We start from the raw sequence: 18703 nt of genomic DNA on the forward strand, positions 1-18703 counted from the left end.
ATCATTAGTGAATAGTGATCATTTGGAAATAAAGTCAAATTTTCTTGACTAAGTTGTCTAATTCTAGGGTGTTCACGGGTCGGGTTGGGTTGGTTTATTGGGGTTTTCCCAACCGATCCGACCTGATTGGGTTACTTGAGGAGGAAACTAAAACTGACCCATTGATAGGTTAAACTGACTTGGTCGAGTTGGTCGGTTTGGGTCGATTTTGGTTTTGCTCCTGTACAAAAGGACACCTAATTGAATTCTAATTGTAATTGACTAATGGGTTGCTTATTTAGTGTAAAAAACTATAGAAAGTTAAAAACTATGATAGATTGCCTATTCTAATTGTAATTGCCTAATGGGTTGCCTATTTAGTGTAAAAAACTATAGAAAGTTATAAACTATGATAGATTGCCTGATGGGCCTTCTAGTTCTAATAGAAGATTAATCATAATTAAGTAGGAAACTACTCAAACTAGGAACTATCGAACTAGTCTACTAGTTCGGTTTGGTTTGGGTCGGGTTGGTTTTGATTTTCACACAAGAAAATTGAAACCGATTCGATATACCAGTTTATATATTTTTCCAACCCAAAACCGATCAATACTGATAAAAACCTAACCGATTTGGATTTGATCGATCCATTTTGATCGGGTTGGACATTGTTATGAACAACCCTATCTAATTCTACCGTCGCCTAAGATTGGCTGGGTGAAGTAAGAACAAGGGACACTCCTACTTCCCTTGTTCTTACTTTAACGGTGAATAACGAAGCCACGTCGCCTATATGTATTTACATGACATCATTTGGGGCGTGGCTATATTTTCCATCGGGATGGTCAAGTGGTCAACGTTTCTTCCAGTATTTGACAATGGCTGAAGTGATTGAACATTTTGAACTGAATGACTTATTCATTTGTCTTCCTCTGCTTAGGATAATTAAATGATATAAAATATTTAAGAGCATGATAATCAACTCACTTTCCGCTTTGGCGATCAGATCAATCAATCAGTTTAGCCACTTCAGTTATAATTGAACGCGCTAAGCTCGAAATTGGGTTTCTGTTTATCGAAAAGAAAATTAATAAATCATTGTTCAGCCAATTCTGCACTTGGTTTGTTATTTTGTTAAATTTATTAGGGCGTAATATCTTCATTACTGGTCGAAAGTCCAAATTGGTGGTGGCGACTGGACAGGCGGACGCTTTTTTTTTGGTCTTTTTCTTTCTTTTTTTTTAATTCATTAACCGTTTAGTTTTGGGGTTTGGGCTTTTTCTGTGTGTATGATCATTGATGAGAATCTATTGACTCCCTGAACCTGAAAGGCGATACCGCGTCTTCGCACGTCTATCTTCGCTGATCTTTCAACCTTCTCTGAATTTTCTTTCTTTCTTTCTTCGTAGAAGATGGCCGAGTCAATCGTACGGGTAGATCAATTACGCATTTGAATATGGTGCCTTAAATACCATGAATTCGGTCCATGACCTGGGCCAATCAATGTTTGAGTTACCCTGTGTTTGCACAAAAATCCGCTCAAAACATTCCGGCGCTCATTCCATTCCAGTGACGTCTAGCATCTTCTCTTACGTTGAATTTGATTGTTTTGATAAGCCGGTGTTCTGTTTCAGAAGAGGAAAAGAAACGGTGACTGGTAAATTTCAATATAAACTCCTCTTCATTTTGTTGCAATAGGTTTATTTAATAAATTCTGGATCGGAGAATGCAAGAAAAGCTTGGAACTGGTTCGTTAATGGTCACATCCTCCATTCGCCTTATTTGCTGTTAATGCCCGACTCGTCTTCTCCTTCTCCAAAAATGGGCTTTCCACAACATCACAGTAGCAGTGATGCCGTCTCTCAGAGAGTTAACAGCCCAAGATTCTCGGGACCCATGACGAGAAGGGCTCACTCCTTTAAGCGTAACAACAGCAACAATAACAATCCTAAAACCTTTCACGAGATTGATCTCCAGCTCAACTCTCCGAGATCTGAAAACCCCGGCAGCCCCAGTCCCGTTTTGCTTGATGGGTTGGACTCACTTTCTGAAAGGAAGCAAGCCCTTCATCATTTTCAGCGGCTTCATCTGTTAAAGAAGCCTGTTGGATCTATTGTCGTGAATTTTGGGTTACGAGAGAAGAAGAAATTGGGGCATTGGATGTTCTTGTTATTCTGCAGTCTTTGCTTGTTCTTGGGCGTCTTAAAGATTTGTGCAACTGGGTGGTTTGGATCTGCAATTGAAAGAGCAGGGGTGTACCAGGTTAGTCCTCAAGAGCCTCCTTCCTTGTTTCCTAATTTATGGGTTTATATTCGGTTATTTGATTATTACGTTCGTAGTATCTTCGTGATTCTGATAGTTCAAATTCTGAGAAATGTATTATACTCTTGCTGAGGGGTGACGAATGTTATTTTATTTTTTTAGGGTTCGACTATGGAAAAGATATGATAACTGAAAAGCAACTGACCAATAACACAGAATCTTAGATTTTTTCTTTTTTTCCATACCATATCTTTTCCATATCATAGATTTTCCCATTTTTTTATTGTTGCACTTGACTATTCAGTATTGAATGAGGGGAAGTTTTTTTTCCTCTTTCCCGTTTCAAAATTGTTGTTATAAGTTGATTGGACAAGTAATAGTTGTTAGACTCTTTCGCTACGTGATTGTTGATGTGGGTAACCCCGACCGGTTCATTGAGGAAAGCTAGCCTCTGTTTTTTCTTTTTCCTTTTTATTTTTGTGCAACTTTGCCAATAATGTTTCCTGGATGACTGCGCTCTGGTTATTTAGGCTTTTTCAGCAAATATTGGAACTTCTCTCTTTTCCTTAAGTTCATATATATTAGGAGTTGGAGAAGCACACATTTTTCTTTTCCGGTAAGGGGGATTTGTGTTCCACTGAAATGATAAAATAACTGGATGTTTAATAGGCGCTTCTCAGTGGACATAATTTTTGTTTTCTGTTGAAAAAAGAAAACAATTTAAAGGAGTTTTCTTTTAATCTCTCTCTCTTACCCCCCTCAAACAGAACTAGAGAGAAAATGGGTTGAATTGTTACATTTTTCTGACTTCAGTGGTTTGTAGGAGGTTGGATTTCTCACATTCAGATCTAAAAGATCCCCAACTTTTTCCATAAGTGCAGTTATACCCTTTGTTGGGTATTTGAATGAAGCATTCAGAATGTTCCCTTGGATGGACTTGCTACTATTCAGTTAAAGTAATGATTTAAATGTTAACTCTAATAACATCAAAACATTGAACTCGATCAGAAATAAACAGATAAATAAGAAAAATTTCCCCAGACTGGCATGTACTAAATTGTTTGTGTGCAAAAATGATATTAGTTATTTGGATATTGCTTCAGCAAAACGTTCCCGCAATTGGAGATTAGAGAAGTGTAAGATCATGAGTTGATCATGGGTAGCAAGTGAAAGTGGACTGCAACGATTCACTTGTTAGTCTAAGACCTCAAGGGGCTTCTAGTAGAATATAGAATTTATGAACTTTGTAGTTCTTTCACAAAGTGAACATTTCCTCATTCCTTGTGGATGTCGAATCCATTTAAATATTTTGATGATGTAATTGCATCAACCATGCCTTAACTGTTCTTGCTTTCTTTGCAGTTTTCTTATGTGATTGTTTTATCTTTTATTGACCAGGATCTATCTGACATTTCCATTGCTAATCAAGTGTTTCAAAGCTCTCATGAACATGAACATATGGAGGGTGGAAGTGATGTTGAACGAACCCTAAAGATGGTGGCATCAGGTGTAGTCAATAGTGAGAACAGCGTGGTTGAAGTAAGTCTCATATCTAGATTGCAGCACACATTTAATAGGGTTGTCAATATCACCCTAATCTTTAAGAATATTTGAGAAGCGTATTAATTACTTAATTCTTGAAATTTCCTTCTAGCATTTAGATATCTGGTCCAAGCCAAACAGCGAGAATTTCACCCAGTGCATTAACCAGCCAGCAAGCCAAAAAAGTAAGCAACTGAAAATTATGCATAAATACATATGTATATGTGTTCGCTCATTCATATCTACAATGTAAACTGGGTGGTGTCTCTCATGCAGAGTTGGATGCAAAGACAAATGGATATATCCTTGTAAACGCAAATGGTGGCTTGAATCAGATGAGATTTGGGGTCTGGCTATTGTGTATTTTGATGATTCAAGATATTAAGTATGCTTCTTTTGAAATATTAATAACAACAATTCTTTGATGAGTAACTATTTTTAGACTGCAGATCTGTGATATGGTTGCAATTGCTAAGATCATGAAGGCAACACTTGTCCTTCCTTCGCTTGATCATACCTCCTACTGGGCTGATCAGAGGTTTCTTCTTGAACTCCTTTGTACCTAGACAAATAATTTGAAAGATGATATGTAAAAGGGAAAGTCTCCTTTTTGGTTATATTGCCTGTGCTTTTGATTCTCAGGCTTTGCCAAATCTGACATCTGACCCAATTTAAAACTCAATACAATATAAATAAATGATAATTGATTACCTCTTTTTCTAGGCTCTTCAAAATTTTTGTTACTGATCAACTAGGTCTATATGCTTTTTCTTTATTAGTTTGATAGTTTACTTGATAAATTCAGGAAAATTCAAAACATCTTGTCAAGTCTTTTAGTTTTACCATGTCAGACATTTATTTTAGTGTCAACCTACCATCTTTTTTTTTTCTTTGATAGTCTAGTTGGTAAACAAACTCATTGAAAGAAAAAAGATATATATGATCACCTGGTTCTTGAAGAAACTTGCTAAGTTGAGGGAAAAATTCAGAACAACTTACCAAGTTATTTTTTCTTGAAAAAGGTAGTCTGCCAAGTCACTAAGTTTTACCATGTTAGACATCTGTGTTAACATTAACCTAACTAGCACATTAGAAAATTAATTGGATTTTCTTCCTTTTTATACACCAATTATTTGATTGTACTTATCCTTTGCTTGGATATGTTCTCATGCCAAAGGAAGTGTATCTTTCAAGTTACATGCCTCTTAGTATACCTCACAACTGCATCAGTTTACAGTTTTACAGGTTGATGTGTGACACTTTATATCTCTGTTATATTTTATAAGATTTCTGGATTGTAGGCAGCATAGGAATTTAATGCATGTCTAATATATTTTTCATGCCTTTGTACTCACAGTGGCTTCAAGGATTTGTTTGATTGGAGGCACTTCATTGAGACACTGAAGAATGATATCCACATTGTTGAGACACTACCACCTGCCTATGCTGAAATTGAACCTTTCATAAAGACACCCATATCCTGGTCAAAGGTTAATACTTGTTGCAATGTCAAGCACTAGAATAGAAAAATCATTAAAAAAACAAAGTATGTGCAGTATTCCAAGAAAGATTTCACCACCTAGATGATAGGATTCTCTGATTGATGTAAATCTTGGGTATCACCATACAGGAGGTTGGCAATTGATTGAGCAAACTCAATCTATGGGCACATACACATAAACCATTTGGTCTGTGAAAAACCAATATATCTGCACCCATGGTTTTGATTGTTGACATCCTATGTTGTATATTATATCCTTGTTGGCCTGTCTGGAAATGACATTATCTAAATCAGTTCAGTTGCTCTATTTTAGGTTAGTTATTACAAAGCTGAGGTCCTCCCTCTACTGAAGCAGCACAAAGTTCTTTACTTTACTCACTCTGATTCCCGACTTGCCAACAATGGACTCCCAAATTCTTTACAAAAGCTGAGGTGTCGTGTGAACTATAGGGCATTGAAGTATTCGGCCCCAATTGAAGAACTAGGAAACACCTTGGTTTCAAGGTTGCGGCAGAATGGGGGCCCTTATATTGCACTGCACTTAAGGTAAGCTATATTAATCTTCCCAACTTGCTCCCAACCCTCAAAGGAAGGATTACTAAGTCAAAATTTGCAGGTTTAAGAAAATGCATGTTTGTTGGATATATGCATGTATGGTATTGTAAAGTCAATATAATATAAATATAGAATCTTCACGTAAGAAGTTAGATGATATAGTTTAAATTTGGTGATACAAAGTTAATAATGTACTTCCAATGATTGTTTACATAAAAACCAATAAAACAATTTGTATGTATTGTTTAGGTCAACTATGACTCAAGATCAAGACAAGGCCATTTGGGCTTTCAAAAGCATCATTGTAAATCATAGTAACGTGGTTATAGTTATCATCCTCAAAGATATCCAGATCGGTTCAAATGAGAAGACAGGGATTTTTGAGTCTTCAATCAAAGATAAGTCATTTTGGTGGATGACTTCGTTAGAGGGTTGGATGCAAAAGCAACTTCATCTACCTTGAAGGTGACATTGCAAGAAGTATAGGTACCTTCCAGATACAATAGAATTAAAAGGAATTTCAGTGGAAGCTCTTACAGGAATCCTACTCCCTAAGGTATAGGGGGAAGTATTCAGAGATGGAAGGGGATCCATATTGTCTCTCTACTCAGGCTAGGAAAACTTGCCGAAAGCAGAAATTACAGCTCTCCTACAAGTTTTAAAATTAGCCAGGCAGATGAATATGAAACAAATAGAGGTTGAAGGAGATTCCATGTTGGTAGCGGGTTGGATGGTGACTAACAATGAGGGTCCTTGGGTGTATAAGCAGGAAAGGAGGGAAATCAGGGGGGCTAGAAAGAAAGGTTGACGCAACATTTAAGTGGGTCAACAGATCAGCAAATACTTGCGTAGATACCTTGGCTAAGCAAGGGGTATCAAGGGAGCAATTATTTTGGGCTAATTTGTACTCATAAGATAATTGTAGAGATTGGATCTGGCTAAGATCTGTATACTGCTAATTAAATTTATCAATTAATACAAGATATCTTTTTCCTTAAAAAGAAAAAAACTGGATTATTTAACAATATACTCCCCAGATCTAAACAAATGACTGAAACATTAAGTTCAGAAATCTTTGTAGAGACCAAAATACTTGGGGATGCTTGAGTTAACTTCTGTCAAATTTCAACATCCTCTGTAAAGGTTGAGTGAAAAGCAATGTTCTGGAATCCGTACTGCAGCAAACAGTTGAAATGTCAGACTGGCAACTTGGCCCTGTACCCTTAATGTCATAAACTTAATAAAATTTCTCATTTGAACCAGATAATCAAACCATGAACATTTGAAAATGAATTGATTCAGGGTAAATATATCATATATCCCATCGAATGTGGTTGTTTTCTTTTACTAAATTTCATTGTCTCACTCTTTGCATCGCATTAAAAAAAAGGCCATTACCCCATGTTGGTCCCAACTATCTGGGGTCTTGGGAGGGGTAGATTGAATTCTTTTAAATGGTATTTATTGAGTATTCATCAAGCTCTAGATGGTTCAGTCCTTTCTGTCATTTCTACATTACTCAGAGCTTCTATGATCAGGATATGTCCTAAAAGGGAAATCCTTTTAGAAATTTTTTCTTCCCTTTTTTAATGTTAAAATATGTTTCCTTCTGTTCTTTCAGGTATGAGAAGGATATGCTAGCCTTTACAGGCTGCAGTCATAACCTAACAGTGGAGGAAGACAATGAGCTCCAGAGGATGCGTTATGAAGTCAGCCATTGGAAGGAAAAGGAGATTGATGGGTCTGAGAGAAGGAAGCTTGGGGGCTGTCCACTGACCCCAAGGGAGACTTCACTTCTGCTGAAAGGTTTGGGTTTCCCACCTAGCACCACAATTTACCTGGTGGCTGGTGAAGCTTATGGGAATGGAAGCATGCAATATCTTAAGGATGGCTTTCCCAACATATACACCCATTCCACTCTTTCAGTGGGAGAAGAGCTGAATCCTTTCAAGAACCATCAGAACATGCTCGCAGGATTGGACTATGTTGTTGCCCTTCAGAGTGATGTTTTTGTCTATACATATGATGGTAATATGGCAAAGGCTGTGCAAGGTCATAGGCGCTTTGAAGGCTTCAAGAAAACCACCAGTCCTGATAGGTATTATTCTGATCAACCGTTCTAATTAAATCTCTTTTTTTTCCTTTTTAATTTCCAGTTTATGTAGGGATGCTGTATGATAATTGTTTTGATCAGTGGATGTTTCCAATTCAGTATCAAAATTTAGTTAACAGAAGGATTGAAAAATTGCCAGGTGATCAGGGATTGTCACTTTCTAGTGGTAAGTCAATTGGTCAACAAATTTCAATGGCCTACTCTGGTAGTTGTGAAATACCTGGGTTGGGAGTACATCCAAATGTGCACCCAAAGCTACTCAACCACCCAAAAGAGGAAATTTTCAACAAATGCACACAAAGTTTTTATTTTTTTGTTTAAGGTTCTCTAGTGCCACCTTGTAATTACTAAGTATTTTCAACCAAGTGAAGATATTTTCAGAATAAATGCTTTAACTTTTACAATTGGCAATGCAGTGTAATGAATTCAGATAATTAATTATTTATATACCATAAGAAGTTTCATTTGAAAATAGCTATAATATAATTATTCTTGTTTTATTATGGTGTTTGAATACAGTACAGTAATGAAGCACTACCAACTGATGGTGGCTCAGTTTGTACAATCTTCTGGCTGGTTGTATCTGAGACACGGGATCCAATCCCATTGCCGTCATTTGGGGGGGGGGGGTTATGGGTATGGTAATGGGCTTACTCAAACAACCCCTATGGGGGTTATTTGTGCATCACCAACACCAAAAAAGGAAATACAATAATGAGGTCATTTAGGGAGAGGACTAATTGGTATACATATTTGCATGGCCATGAAAAACTGCAAGCTGAAAGATTTTGGTAGTTGTCCTTCATTTGTATTTCTGTTTTTACCTTTTTCAATTCAAAAGCTAAATCGTTAGTAATACTAAGTTCATATTTGCCCTTAATGCAGGCTGAACTTTGTACAGCTTGTTGATGAATTAGATGAAGGGAAGATATCTTGGAAGAAATTCAGTTCGAAAGTGAAGAAGCTTCATAAAGACCGAGTTGGAGCACCTTATCTAAGGGAACCTGGAGAATTTCCAAAGCTGGAGGAGAGTTTCTATGCAAACCCTCTTCCAGGGTGTATATGTGAAAAGACATCAAACGATGATTGATAAATTGTGGACTCACAGGTTTTACTACTTTCTTTCAAGGTGTAAAGCTACCTACAACCCAAGGGAAGTGAAAACTTCTTGGCATTAGATACAGATCCATCATCCTCAATGTTGATGAGCTCAAAAGTTCCATCATCAAATAGACATCAATCCATTTGATTTAAATGCCCCAGTTATAAGGAATCCACCGCTTGGAGGCTGTAGAACTGATACAGGGTGGTTGTTATGACTTAAGAAAGAAAATTTAGTTTAAGAGGTAGATGAGGACCTATCTTTCTGAAGGATGAAGGGAAGAATGTAATCAAGTCAAAGCACTGGAACATTGTGATTCTCTTCTTCACAGAATTTCACATCAGAAAGCAACATGGAGGTTGGGTTCTTTCTGGTCTTCTATATCATGTAATTCTATGTACGTTTTTTTGGTAAATATGCATGAAATTTGGTTAATTGATGGGGGATAAAAAGTGACACAAACTGACTGGATTGTATATCATTCTATTACAACACGGGTATATTTAAGGAGATCATGAGATTAATCAGATGAAATTTGTTTGGAATTCGTCTTTTCTTGTTATTGCAAACCACTTCAAGGTTTTGTTTTCATAGACTTGATCAAGAGCTAGAATCCTGGAACGTGATTACGCTTTCTAATTCTATAGCTTGAAGCCGGCCTTGATGACGTTAGGTTTTTTCATTCAAGAGAACTGACGTGATAATCGAAAGCATAATAAGAAATGCAGCTTACAATTGACTTGTTGGGCGATGCGATAGGGCTCAACTTAGAACGAAGTGTCACTTTGGATTTCAGGACACTACAAATTCAAATGAAATAATTGCAGGTTGTTATGCTTAAAACATGCAATTAAGGTGATGCTCGTTTGAGAATATCTTGCACAAGGCAAACAACGCAGCCCACTTAGTTAACATGGATGATCTGTCCAGTCTTATTAAGGTGGTGCTCGTTACAAATTACAATGTTATTTTTGTGCTTCATCCGGTTTTATTACATCACAGTGTTGGCTTTTCTTTCAAGCTATTTTTCATTTTACCACTGGCAATACATGTCTCAAAATCATCATAAGTTTATTCTTACACTTCATTTCTCATTGTTCCCAACCCATATCACACTGTTCTGGGCTTTGTGTGTTTTTTTAATACGCCTCACCTTAAAACAAACACATTTTGAATCCCAATATTTTGTGATGCACCACACCACAATTGAATCTAGAATTCTGGATATGCTATCACCATGTCTGTACTCGGTAGTAACTTTTCTTTCAACATGTGTGTTGTCATTGTGGGAGTGAATGGTGGAGACACCGAGACAAATCATGCTTGAGACGTGCAGCCATAAATCATGTCGGATGCAATGTTTCCACCAAAATGCTGGTAGTAGATCTGGATTATGTTCAGAATACAGTGGTTATATAGTCTGTTACACATGTTTGTGTTTGCAGCATATCCAAAATCGTACAAAACTCCCCCAATTTGTGGTTCACGAGTCCCGGATTTTGCTACCCATAAGCCACTGCAGTCATGGTTGATTTATGATGCACCCAAAAAACAATGGCTATTTCCTACCCCAGCCCATCTTCCACAAACACCAAATGCTTAATTGATTAAGTCGAGGATCATAAGCCAATGCGATTTTGACTAACATTGCTTGTGTCCCCAGGCTATCATATTCATACCTAAATATCATAATATGAATGCCTCCCTGCACGACGTATCATATGTACACCACAAGAGAGATACATGCATGTATACATGTATACAGAGATTTTGTCTTCTGTCAATCAATTGACCAAACAAAATTGTTCTCCGAGATGTGTAGTTAAAAGTTAAAATAACAATCGAATGAATGATGATTACAAACTAATCCACAAGACTGTAGATTTCGCATGATGATCCACACAATGTAAATTTGGCAATATCAAACAAGGGATATTCATTATTCACAGCGTCCAGCTACAGCCAGAGTCATCTCCAACAAGAAGAATCTTTCAATACGAAAGGATGGACTCAATGAGGTCATAAAGAGGTGCAAGCTCCCCTTTGTCGATCAAACGAAATTCCTGCATCAACCAGGCGTCCATGAAGCATGATTCCTTGTATTCTCAATTGCAAATTCGACAATAATTAGTTGGGTAGTTCACTAGTTTAGGTGGCAGAAGACCTGGAGGGCCTCACCGAACCATCTGTATCTGGCAAGGAAAATGATCATGGTGGGTGTTGGCATGGCTCCATTTCAAGTCTCGTTGTTTGTACTTGCTTCTTTTTTGCAATTGAACTGTTGTGGTACATGATACAATGCATAATAATTTATAATTGTTTTGGAAACATAGATGCAACTTGAGCTCCACTAGTCGTCACATAGGACACCCGAAGTGGAAATGCCCTTCTGCTGGGGGGAAACAACTTTTTGAAGCTTCGCCAACACCTCTATGCTCATAATTCTATGCAAATGTAGACTAGTACGAACAATTGACTTTACCCAATCAAACAAGATTTGTGCAAAACCGTGTATTTTGTATTTGAAAAGAGTACAAATACAAATATGTAAATGCAAAACCTTGTATTTTGTATGTGTTTATACTGTACATATTTATATTTGTACTCTTTTCAAACTGAGCCTCAAGTACAAATACAATGGAAACACATCACAGCCATTCCAAACACCGCTTTAGTTGTTACGCTTAATACATTTCTCATTTGTTGTTAGAACACTGCTTGACCAAAAAGCAACTCTAAACCAAGGACAGCTGGGAGGGGGGATGCTCATCAATGTGTTTTTTTTGGGGGGAAAATTCCAGATTAATACCCTGTACTTTGGGCTTAGTGCCAGTTTGGTCCTTGAACTTTAAAATGCGACATTTCAGTATCCAAATTTTCAAAACGTGCCAATCCAGTACCTGTCGTTAAGTGACATTTGAAAAGACACAAATGCCCTTCGAGTGTTGTCTAATTCTCTTTATCAACCATCCAAACATTGACAAAAAAATGAACGGTCCCAAATCCTTGCCTATTCTATTCAAGAAAGTTGGGGTCACATCTCAATGAGCATTATGGTGACCCCAACTTTCTTGAATAGAAGAGACAAGGATTTGACTGTTCATTTTCTATCAACATTTGGATGGTTGATAAAGAAAATTAGATGACACTCAAATGGGCATTTGTGTCTTTTCAAATGTCACTTAACAGCTTATTAATGGCAGATACTGGATTGGCACGTTTTGAAAATTTAGATACTGAATTGTTGTGTTTTAAAATTCGGAGACCAAAATGGCACTAGGCCCAAAGTACAGAGTACTAATCGGGAATTCCCCCCCTTTTTTTTGGTTTTTGGAAACAAAAACTTCCACAATGGAAAAATCATCCTAAATGAGCGTTCAAATCACACTGAAAAGCAGAGAAAATGATTTGCATGTACAGTGGCATCAATGTTTAAATGGTTTATATTATTTGACAAGGTACACCACCAAGTATAGAAAAAAAAAGATTTTATTCAGCTTAGGTTGACTTGTTCGCTAATTTTAATGGAAGAGAGACCCAGCAAGCTATTTATCTAGCTATCCACACGTGCATATGCAAAGTTATGACCTGATAATATTGTTAGTCAATGTAAAAGATTGTTTCATGTTGTTTGTAAAACAATTTGAGGCCAAACATCTCCATGGAATGCATGTACTCGATTAAACATCAAAACAAGAACACGAGGAAAAAATCTTACTAAGAGCCATTTGAGCAAAGAGATGATTATAATAACATTTATAAACACAAAACAATGAGAACTTACCCACGTGAACAAAATAAAATGCTTAAAGCAAGTATTTAAATGAGCTTCTTCCTTGAGACTCACAATCTTCTGAAAATGTGAGTGATAGATGTGGGCATATACCCGGAACAGTCGTTTGAAGATAGTCTTAACAACATCTCGGAAATTTGGAGGAAATGGTGTCCCTGTGAAAGGATAACCAATTAGCATTGATTTTCTCGTGAAAAAAAAGGTATTTTAGATTTTGGTAAGATGTTACGTAAAGTTCACATACCCAATTTTTGAGGAAATAATGATTCATCATCAAGCTGAGTTTCAATCCAGTCCATCAAATAATCGACATATTTTGGTGCAGAAACCTCAATTGGCTTCTTTATTTGAACTCCATCAGCCCATCTATATTCGTACCTGCAGGAGTTCCAGTTGCCTCAGAGCACTTGCATTGAAAATGTATAAAAGCTCAGATACTTGTGTCTATGGAAACGATAAATTGCAGTTATACATTCATGTGAAAATTAAGTGGCCATGCTTCAAGAAGTGTGTGGGGAAAAAAACATCCTAAAGGGAAAATTTTAGAAAATATAACAAAATACATAAAAGAAGATGTCCAAATTACGGGATTATATTGGCACTTATGTTTATTTACATTTTAGCTAAAACTTATTAACATGATCTTAACCTTGATTTTCTTCTTTACCAAATGACTGCACCACTTGATGGGGAGTAAATTTGAGTTGAATTTGTTGCTTGATTCTTGTCATAAGCTTGGGAACCCATTTTGTTCTGTGAATGAACTATATTGGAAGATAAAACCTCATGGTTGAAATGAATTACATCCTTAAACCTTCCCCCTTTTTCTAGCCTTTTCGTTTATCAGAAAGTATCAAAATATTTTATTAACAGTCTTAAGCCTAGTCTTAGTGGGTACAATAATCACTTGAGTGGTCAGACCATACCACAGGCCACAGCTTGGACATTTTTTTTCATTTTATACACTTCTTTTAGTTTAAATTGTTGTTATTTTGACGCAATTAAAGTAAATTACTTGGAAATGAGAAAATTACAGTGCCAGTTTTACACATGTTGCACCAAGATGTTTGATTAATTGACCAACTGATTCTAGCATTGAGATCCATTCTGCCACATATGTGTTCAATGAAATACTTGAAGGACTACAAGTTTTGATTATTAAGGGGGAGTATTTGTCTTACGTAAGGTCCATTTATTTTTATTTGTTATTGTGTGTCAGCAGGGTATTTGATATGTTGAATTGTCTGGTAGAATGTGTTCCTTGTGCTATCATATCTGTGGTTGGATCTTTGTTATATTGATGGTATATTGTTGCCAGTTGTCACTGTGAAATTTGTCTAGAGGTGGATATTATTTGACAACTAGTTCATCAAAGAAACATGCACACAAATATTTAGTAGGGAATAGAATCTTAACAGGAAATTATCTAACTTGACCTGCTTTCATATAATTAAAAGCAAAAATAAAATTAGGCAGGGACTGAAAGAAAGATACTTTGGTCCTGCACTCATTGTTGGACAGTTGGATGGTGTGCAGAATTCAGTAAGAGTGCCATACAAGATGTTTACTTGATTGAAGAAGTCTACAGCTGAAAAAGAAAGAGAACAAAGAAAAACATTCAGAATGCAAAGAATAAAACAATTCCAATTTTCAATCAGACCCATAGACATCAGCAAGGGACTTAGTAAATGGATAAGTTCCTAATTTCCTATAAGATAAACCAGAACATAAAAGCTTGCTGTATTAAAATTTATATGCAGAAATTTATCAAAAAATAATATTAACTAAACCAGACAAAGTGAACACTGGCACTGGAACAATAAAATTGATAACTGAATGCCTTTTCTTCAAGCACAATCACCTAAATATCTAATATAGTAAGACCTAGACTATTTGCTATTACCAGAAGTTGGAAGAAAACTAGAGCAGCTCATACTTGATGCACGTGATAAAGAAACAAATTATAACTAAACTTTATGAAGTAGCAGCAATACTACGCTTCAGTCAGAATAAGTTCAAGATCTTTACTGTTTACAGCCAGCCATTCATTAGGATCCTCTCCAGGAGGTAGCTTTACAGCTTCCCTCAGGTTCCCACTACCCAAGGTAGCATCAATGTGTCTTTGAAGCTGGGCACCCTGCATATAAAGATTAAGAAGTGCAATATAAAAAAGAAGGGAACACTACGAAACAGATAAGAGATAAAAAACAAAACTGGACAACTAAGGACTAACCTTACTTCCTGAAGGAGCATTTTTTTTCGGACGAAATGTCTTCTGATTTCTGTTCATTTCAAATAGAAAATCTGTGAGAGAAACAATGCTCTAGAACAAAAATAACAGCAAAAACATTCATATCCACCAGTTTTAATAGCCCATGTATACATATAAAAACATAATCAACACACACAAACAAGTAAGCATAAAAAATATCAGTGTTATCTCATTAACTATCAATTCAAAAAATTCAGAATTACCGTTTGTATATTAGTAGTAAAGAAAATGGGCCTCCCTTTGCTTACCTGATTCAATGTTTTAAAAGGCACAAATGTACCTAGGTGCACATATGGGTCACACTCTAAGCATGTGCTTCGCATGAACCCAAGCATCCTAGGTGCATGCTTTTTTGTAAGCTTCCCTTTCCAGATTCACAAAAAACCAACTCCTTATTGGCCCTTTGCTTCTGTGAAGGCCATAAGCTCCTAGAGTTAGGAATACAAGATACCTAACATCACACTAGCTACTTGTAGCGATGCAACTAGGACACAAAACAAACACATTGGTAGTTTCAAAGGCTTGTACTGTTGAATGCTTGAAGCACTCTGGTAATATCCGTATTTGTAACGAGTATATATAATTTTCCCTTTTTTTCTTTCCTCACTAGAGGAGAGGTCCACTAAAACAAGGGATCTACTCCTATTCCTCCTTTATGATTTACATATTCTATGGTTATTATGAAACTTAACTTTGATTTTGATCTTCTTAATGCTTTCTTGGATTTCTGTCTTCCATGTATTTGGATTATGACATTTTATAATTATTGAATTATAGATATTTTATGAAATATGACTATGGATTATCACATCATGTTATTATGGAGGTTTATTTTCTTTCTATTTGATAAAGAACCCATATTTGCATCCTCTTATACGTCAAGTTTTTCACTTTTTTTGAAAAGTTATGCCTTGCTTTATTCCAGTGCACACCTTACCTTCTACCTTGCGCCTCAGGCATTTGGAAGTCCATGAGCTTTTTGTTGCACCTCTTGCTTTTAAAACACTAACCTCATTACAGTGATTTCAAGGTTGTCCACTAAGCTTTGCCTTCACAATTTATGTCTGACAAACAAAACCAAAACATGGAGGATGACTAAATTTCTTACACCTTATTGCAATGTTAATCAAGGAAATGATGATCCCTTAAAATAATTCATTTATTTAACCAATTATTGAAATTGAGATACCTCCTTTTTTTGTGTACTGTCTTCTGACAATTATAAGTATCTTTTGTTAAAAGAAGACAATGATTAAGTGTAAGAATGAAGCTTAAGACTCCATCCAAAAGAATCTAGATGTCCAAAGCCCTGTAAAAGTGTTTCCATACAAAATGTACAACGTAACTCTCAGCTCAATAAGATACAACTCCTTCAAATACTCCCCCTCTTGCAGGTTATCAATAGTTGCACAGGTCTATCAAAACCAATGGAACAAGGGTTAAACTAAATAAAGATCTCACCTACCTAATCTTATAGAATAATCTACAAGGGTTCCTAAATTTGTTCTATTCCATCCTAACACAAGGAGTTGGAGATATTCGTTTGGTCTTTCCAAATGCTATAAGAAATAAAATTGCTTGCATTTATTTCCATGTAACCTTCATCACATGCCCAACACTGAATCGTATGCTACTTATTGTCATCATTAGCTCCACCTATTTGTTAGGTTCAAAACCCTCATGGTGATCACAAGCTAGTTTGCCAGACGAAACTTCTCATATCTCATGGTAAAGCTAGCTCAAAGCAGTGCCATCTGCACATCACAAAATAGTAACCCGTGCTGCCTCACACATTACGTTGGATCTTCATTATTTTCTGCAGTACCTAATGATACCAAATCAATTAAAACGGAAGGCCCAAATGATCTTTCGTCCTTTATCAGGGAAACAGAACGAGATCCTTGATTTTTCATATGCTCACTTGCAGTAAACTTACTGCCTATTGCTGCAAGTAGGTCCCTGATTTAGAAGCTTAACTTATAAAGCGTTACAGATCATTTTATCACAAGTCAAAAAGAAAAAATGAAAACAAAATAAAACAAAACAAAAAAGGCTATAACTGAAATATGTTCATGAGCTTATCTCTGAGTGGTCACTATACCTAATTTATGTAAGAGTTCATAAAAGTCCATGGCATCCAACTTAGACGTGGCACATTTAGTTGTCATATACAGGATCAAAGCTCCAAAGCAGTACAGTTTCTTTCAATCAGAGGAAACACCTCGCTCAAATGTCCTCAGGTTATTTTTCTAATCCCCCACTCTTCCTTTTTAATTTTACCTTAACCTTATGAGTGGTACAGGGGAAAATAAGACACTGGAAAAGGCCTCAAAAATAATTCGTGAAATACGTGCTAACTGCAAAGAAAATTAGATAGATTCAAAGTTCAGATCCTTAGACAGTTGAAATGTTCGGGATCATCATCGAACAATCAGAAACAGTGTGAATGGTTATCGAAGAAAGCATCCCCCGAAATTAAGAAAAACCGCAAGAATGAAGGAAAAAAAATCAAAGAAAACCAGAATTAACAATAATGTGAGAGACATCGTCGTACCTGCTTCCAAGACCAAAGAGACTCATTTGGCTGGAAAGAGTATTTCTAGGGTTTTGCTTTCGATGTGGTGGTAATGGTGGTGGGGACGCAGGCTTCTGTTACCACTCCTTATTCTCTCTCTCTCTCTCTTCCAACTCGAGAAGATGTGAACCAAATGTTGGCGCAAGTATTTATAGGTAGTGGGAAAGAGGGAGGGAGCGAAGTTGGAGGGAAAAGGTCCAGACTGGCATTTGAGAGAGAGAGAGAGAGAACGGCCAGGTCTGTCCTCTTTCTCTTTTTCTCTCTCTGCCAGCCAAACAAGGGAATCCTTTGTCCTCATTTTATTAAATTAATTAATTAATTAATTAATATCCAGATAAAAAATGTAGAACTCGTAGTATTTGTATTTATATAATATAAATACAGATAATTAATTAAAATTTTAGACACGTCATCTATGATATTGTCATTGTCATTATTTTTTTCTCTTTAAATTTGTTCAAAGATTGAGGGTGTTATGGTCATCAAATTATGAAATGAAATCTGGTTATGAGATGGAATCCACTGTCGAATTGGGTGAGAGATAACTGTGTTTGAACAACTACTGAGAATGATGACATCGTTGTGATGACAAGGTGAGGTGATGCAACTGGTATGTAAAAAGGAGGGATGCTCACGGTTCCGTTTTTTTAATCGAACCGTTATTATCGATTTTTAGAAAATCGGTAATCAAAACTGAATCGAAATTAATCGATTAATCGATTGATGAGTTCGGTTAATTATTGGTTTGGTTTATCGATTTTTTTATTTTTAATTTCTACAATATATATTATAAAAAATATATAAATATATAATAAATATTATAAATACATATTTATGAAATTATAATATAAAATATATAGAAATTTCTATATATTATAATCGAAATTTCTATATATATAAAATATATAAAAATATATATTTATATTGATCGGTTCAATTAACCATTGATTTTTTATATTGATTAATGGAAATCGAATCAATACCTTCAATTTTTTTAAAGTAGTAAAGA

General features: G+C 36.0%; 2 protein-coding genes across 10 annotated transcripts; one reads left to right on the plus strand and one right to left on the minus strand.

The window, feature by feature from the left end:
- The first annotated feature begins 971 nt into the window (after positions 1-971).
- On the plus strand, positions 972-9588 carry LOC148842189 (O-fucosyltransferase family protein). Its single transcript, XM_088957684.1, has 9 exons — positions 972-2241; positions 3640-3780; positions 3896-3968; positions 4060-4130; positions 4233-4321; positions 5141-5273; positions 5598-5830; positions 7461-7937; positions 8838-9588. The coding sequence occupies exons 1-9, from the start codon at positions 1771-1773 to the stop codon at positions 9040-9042; spliced, it is 1893 nt and encodes a 630-aa protein (XP_088813810.1). The 5' UTR covers positions 972-1770; the 3' UTR covers positions 9043-9588.
- A 1234-nt stretch (positions 9589-10822) lies between these two features.
- On the minus strand, positions 10823-17963 carry LOC148842190 (MOB kinase activator-like 1A). Of its 9 annotated transcripts, none has more exons than XR_016103252.1 (10): positions 17674-17827; positions 17221-17476; positions 16057-16183; positions 15081-15129; positions 14876-14984; positions 14342-14435; positions 13092-13225; positions 12839-13002; positions 11219-11332; positions 10823-11117 (listed from the first exon to the last, which is right to left on the minus strand). XR_016103252.1 is itself a non-coding variant. In XM_088957691.1 (10 exons), exons 3-9 carry the CDS (start codon positions 16089-16091, stop codon positions 11229-11231), a joined length of 603 nt encoding a protein of 200 aa, XP_088813817.1. In that variant the 5' UTR covers positions 16092-16183; positions 17221-17476; positions 17674-17827; the 3' UTR covers positions 10823-11117; positions 11219-11228. The 9 variants fall into 9 exon arrangements, 7 of the variants coding, with proteins under 7 accessions (XP_088813817.1, XP_088813812.1, XP_088813813.1 ...); XM_088957691.1 differs by having other exon boundaries at positions 11219-11246; XM_088957686.1 differs by lacking the exon at positions 11219-11332.
- Positions 17964-18703: the final 740 nt, after the last annotated feature.

This window comes from Nelumbo lutea, chromosome 8 (assembly GCF_056320005.1).
Source record: "Nelumbo lutea isolate HS-2025 chromosome 8, American lotus-T2T, whole genome shotgun sequence".
Taxonomy (NCBI): domain Eukaryota; kingdom Viridiplantae; phylum Streptophyta; class Magnoliopsida; order Proteales; family Nelumbonaceae; genus Nelumbo; species Nelumbo lutea.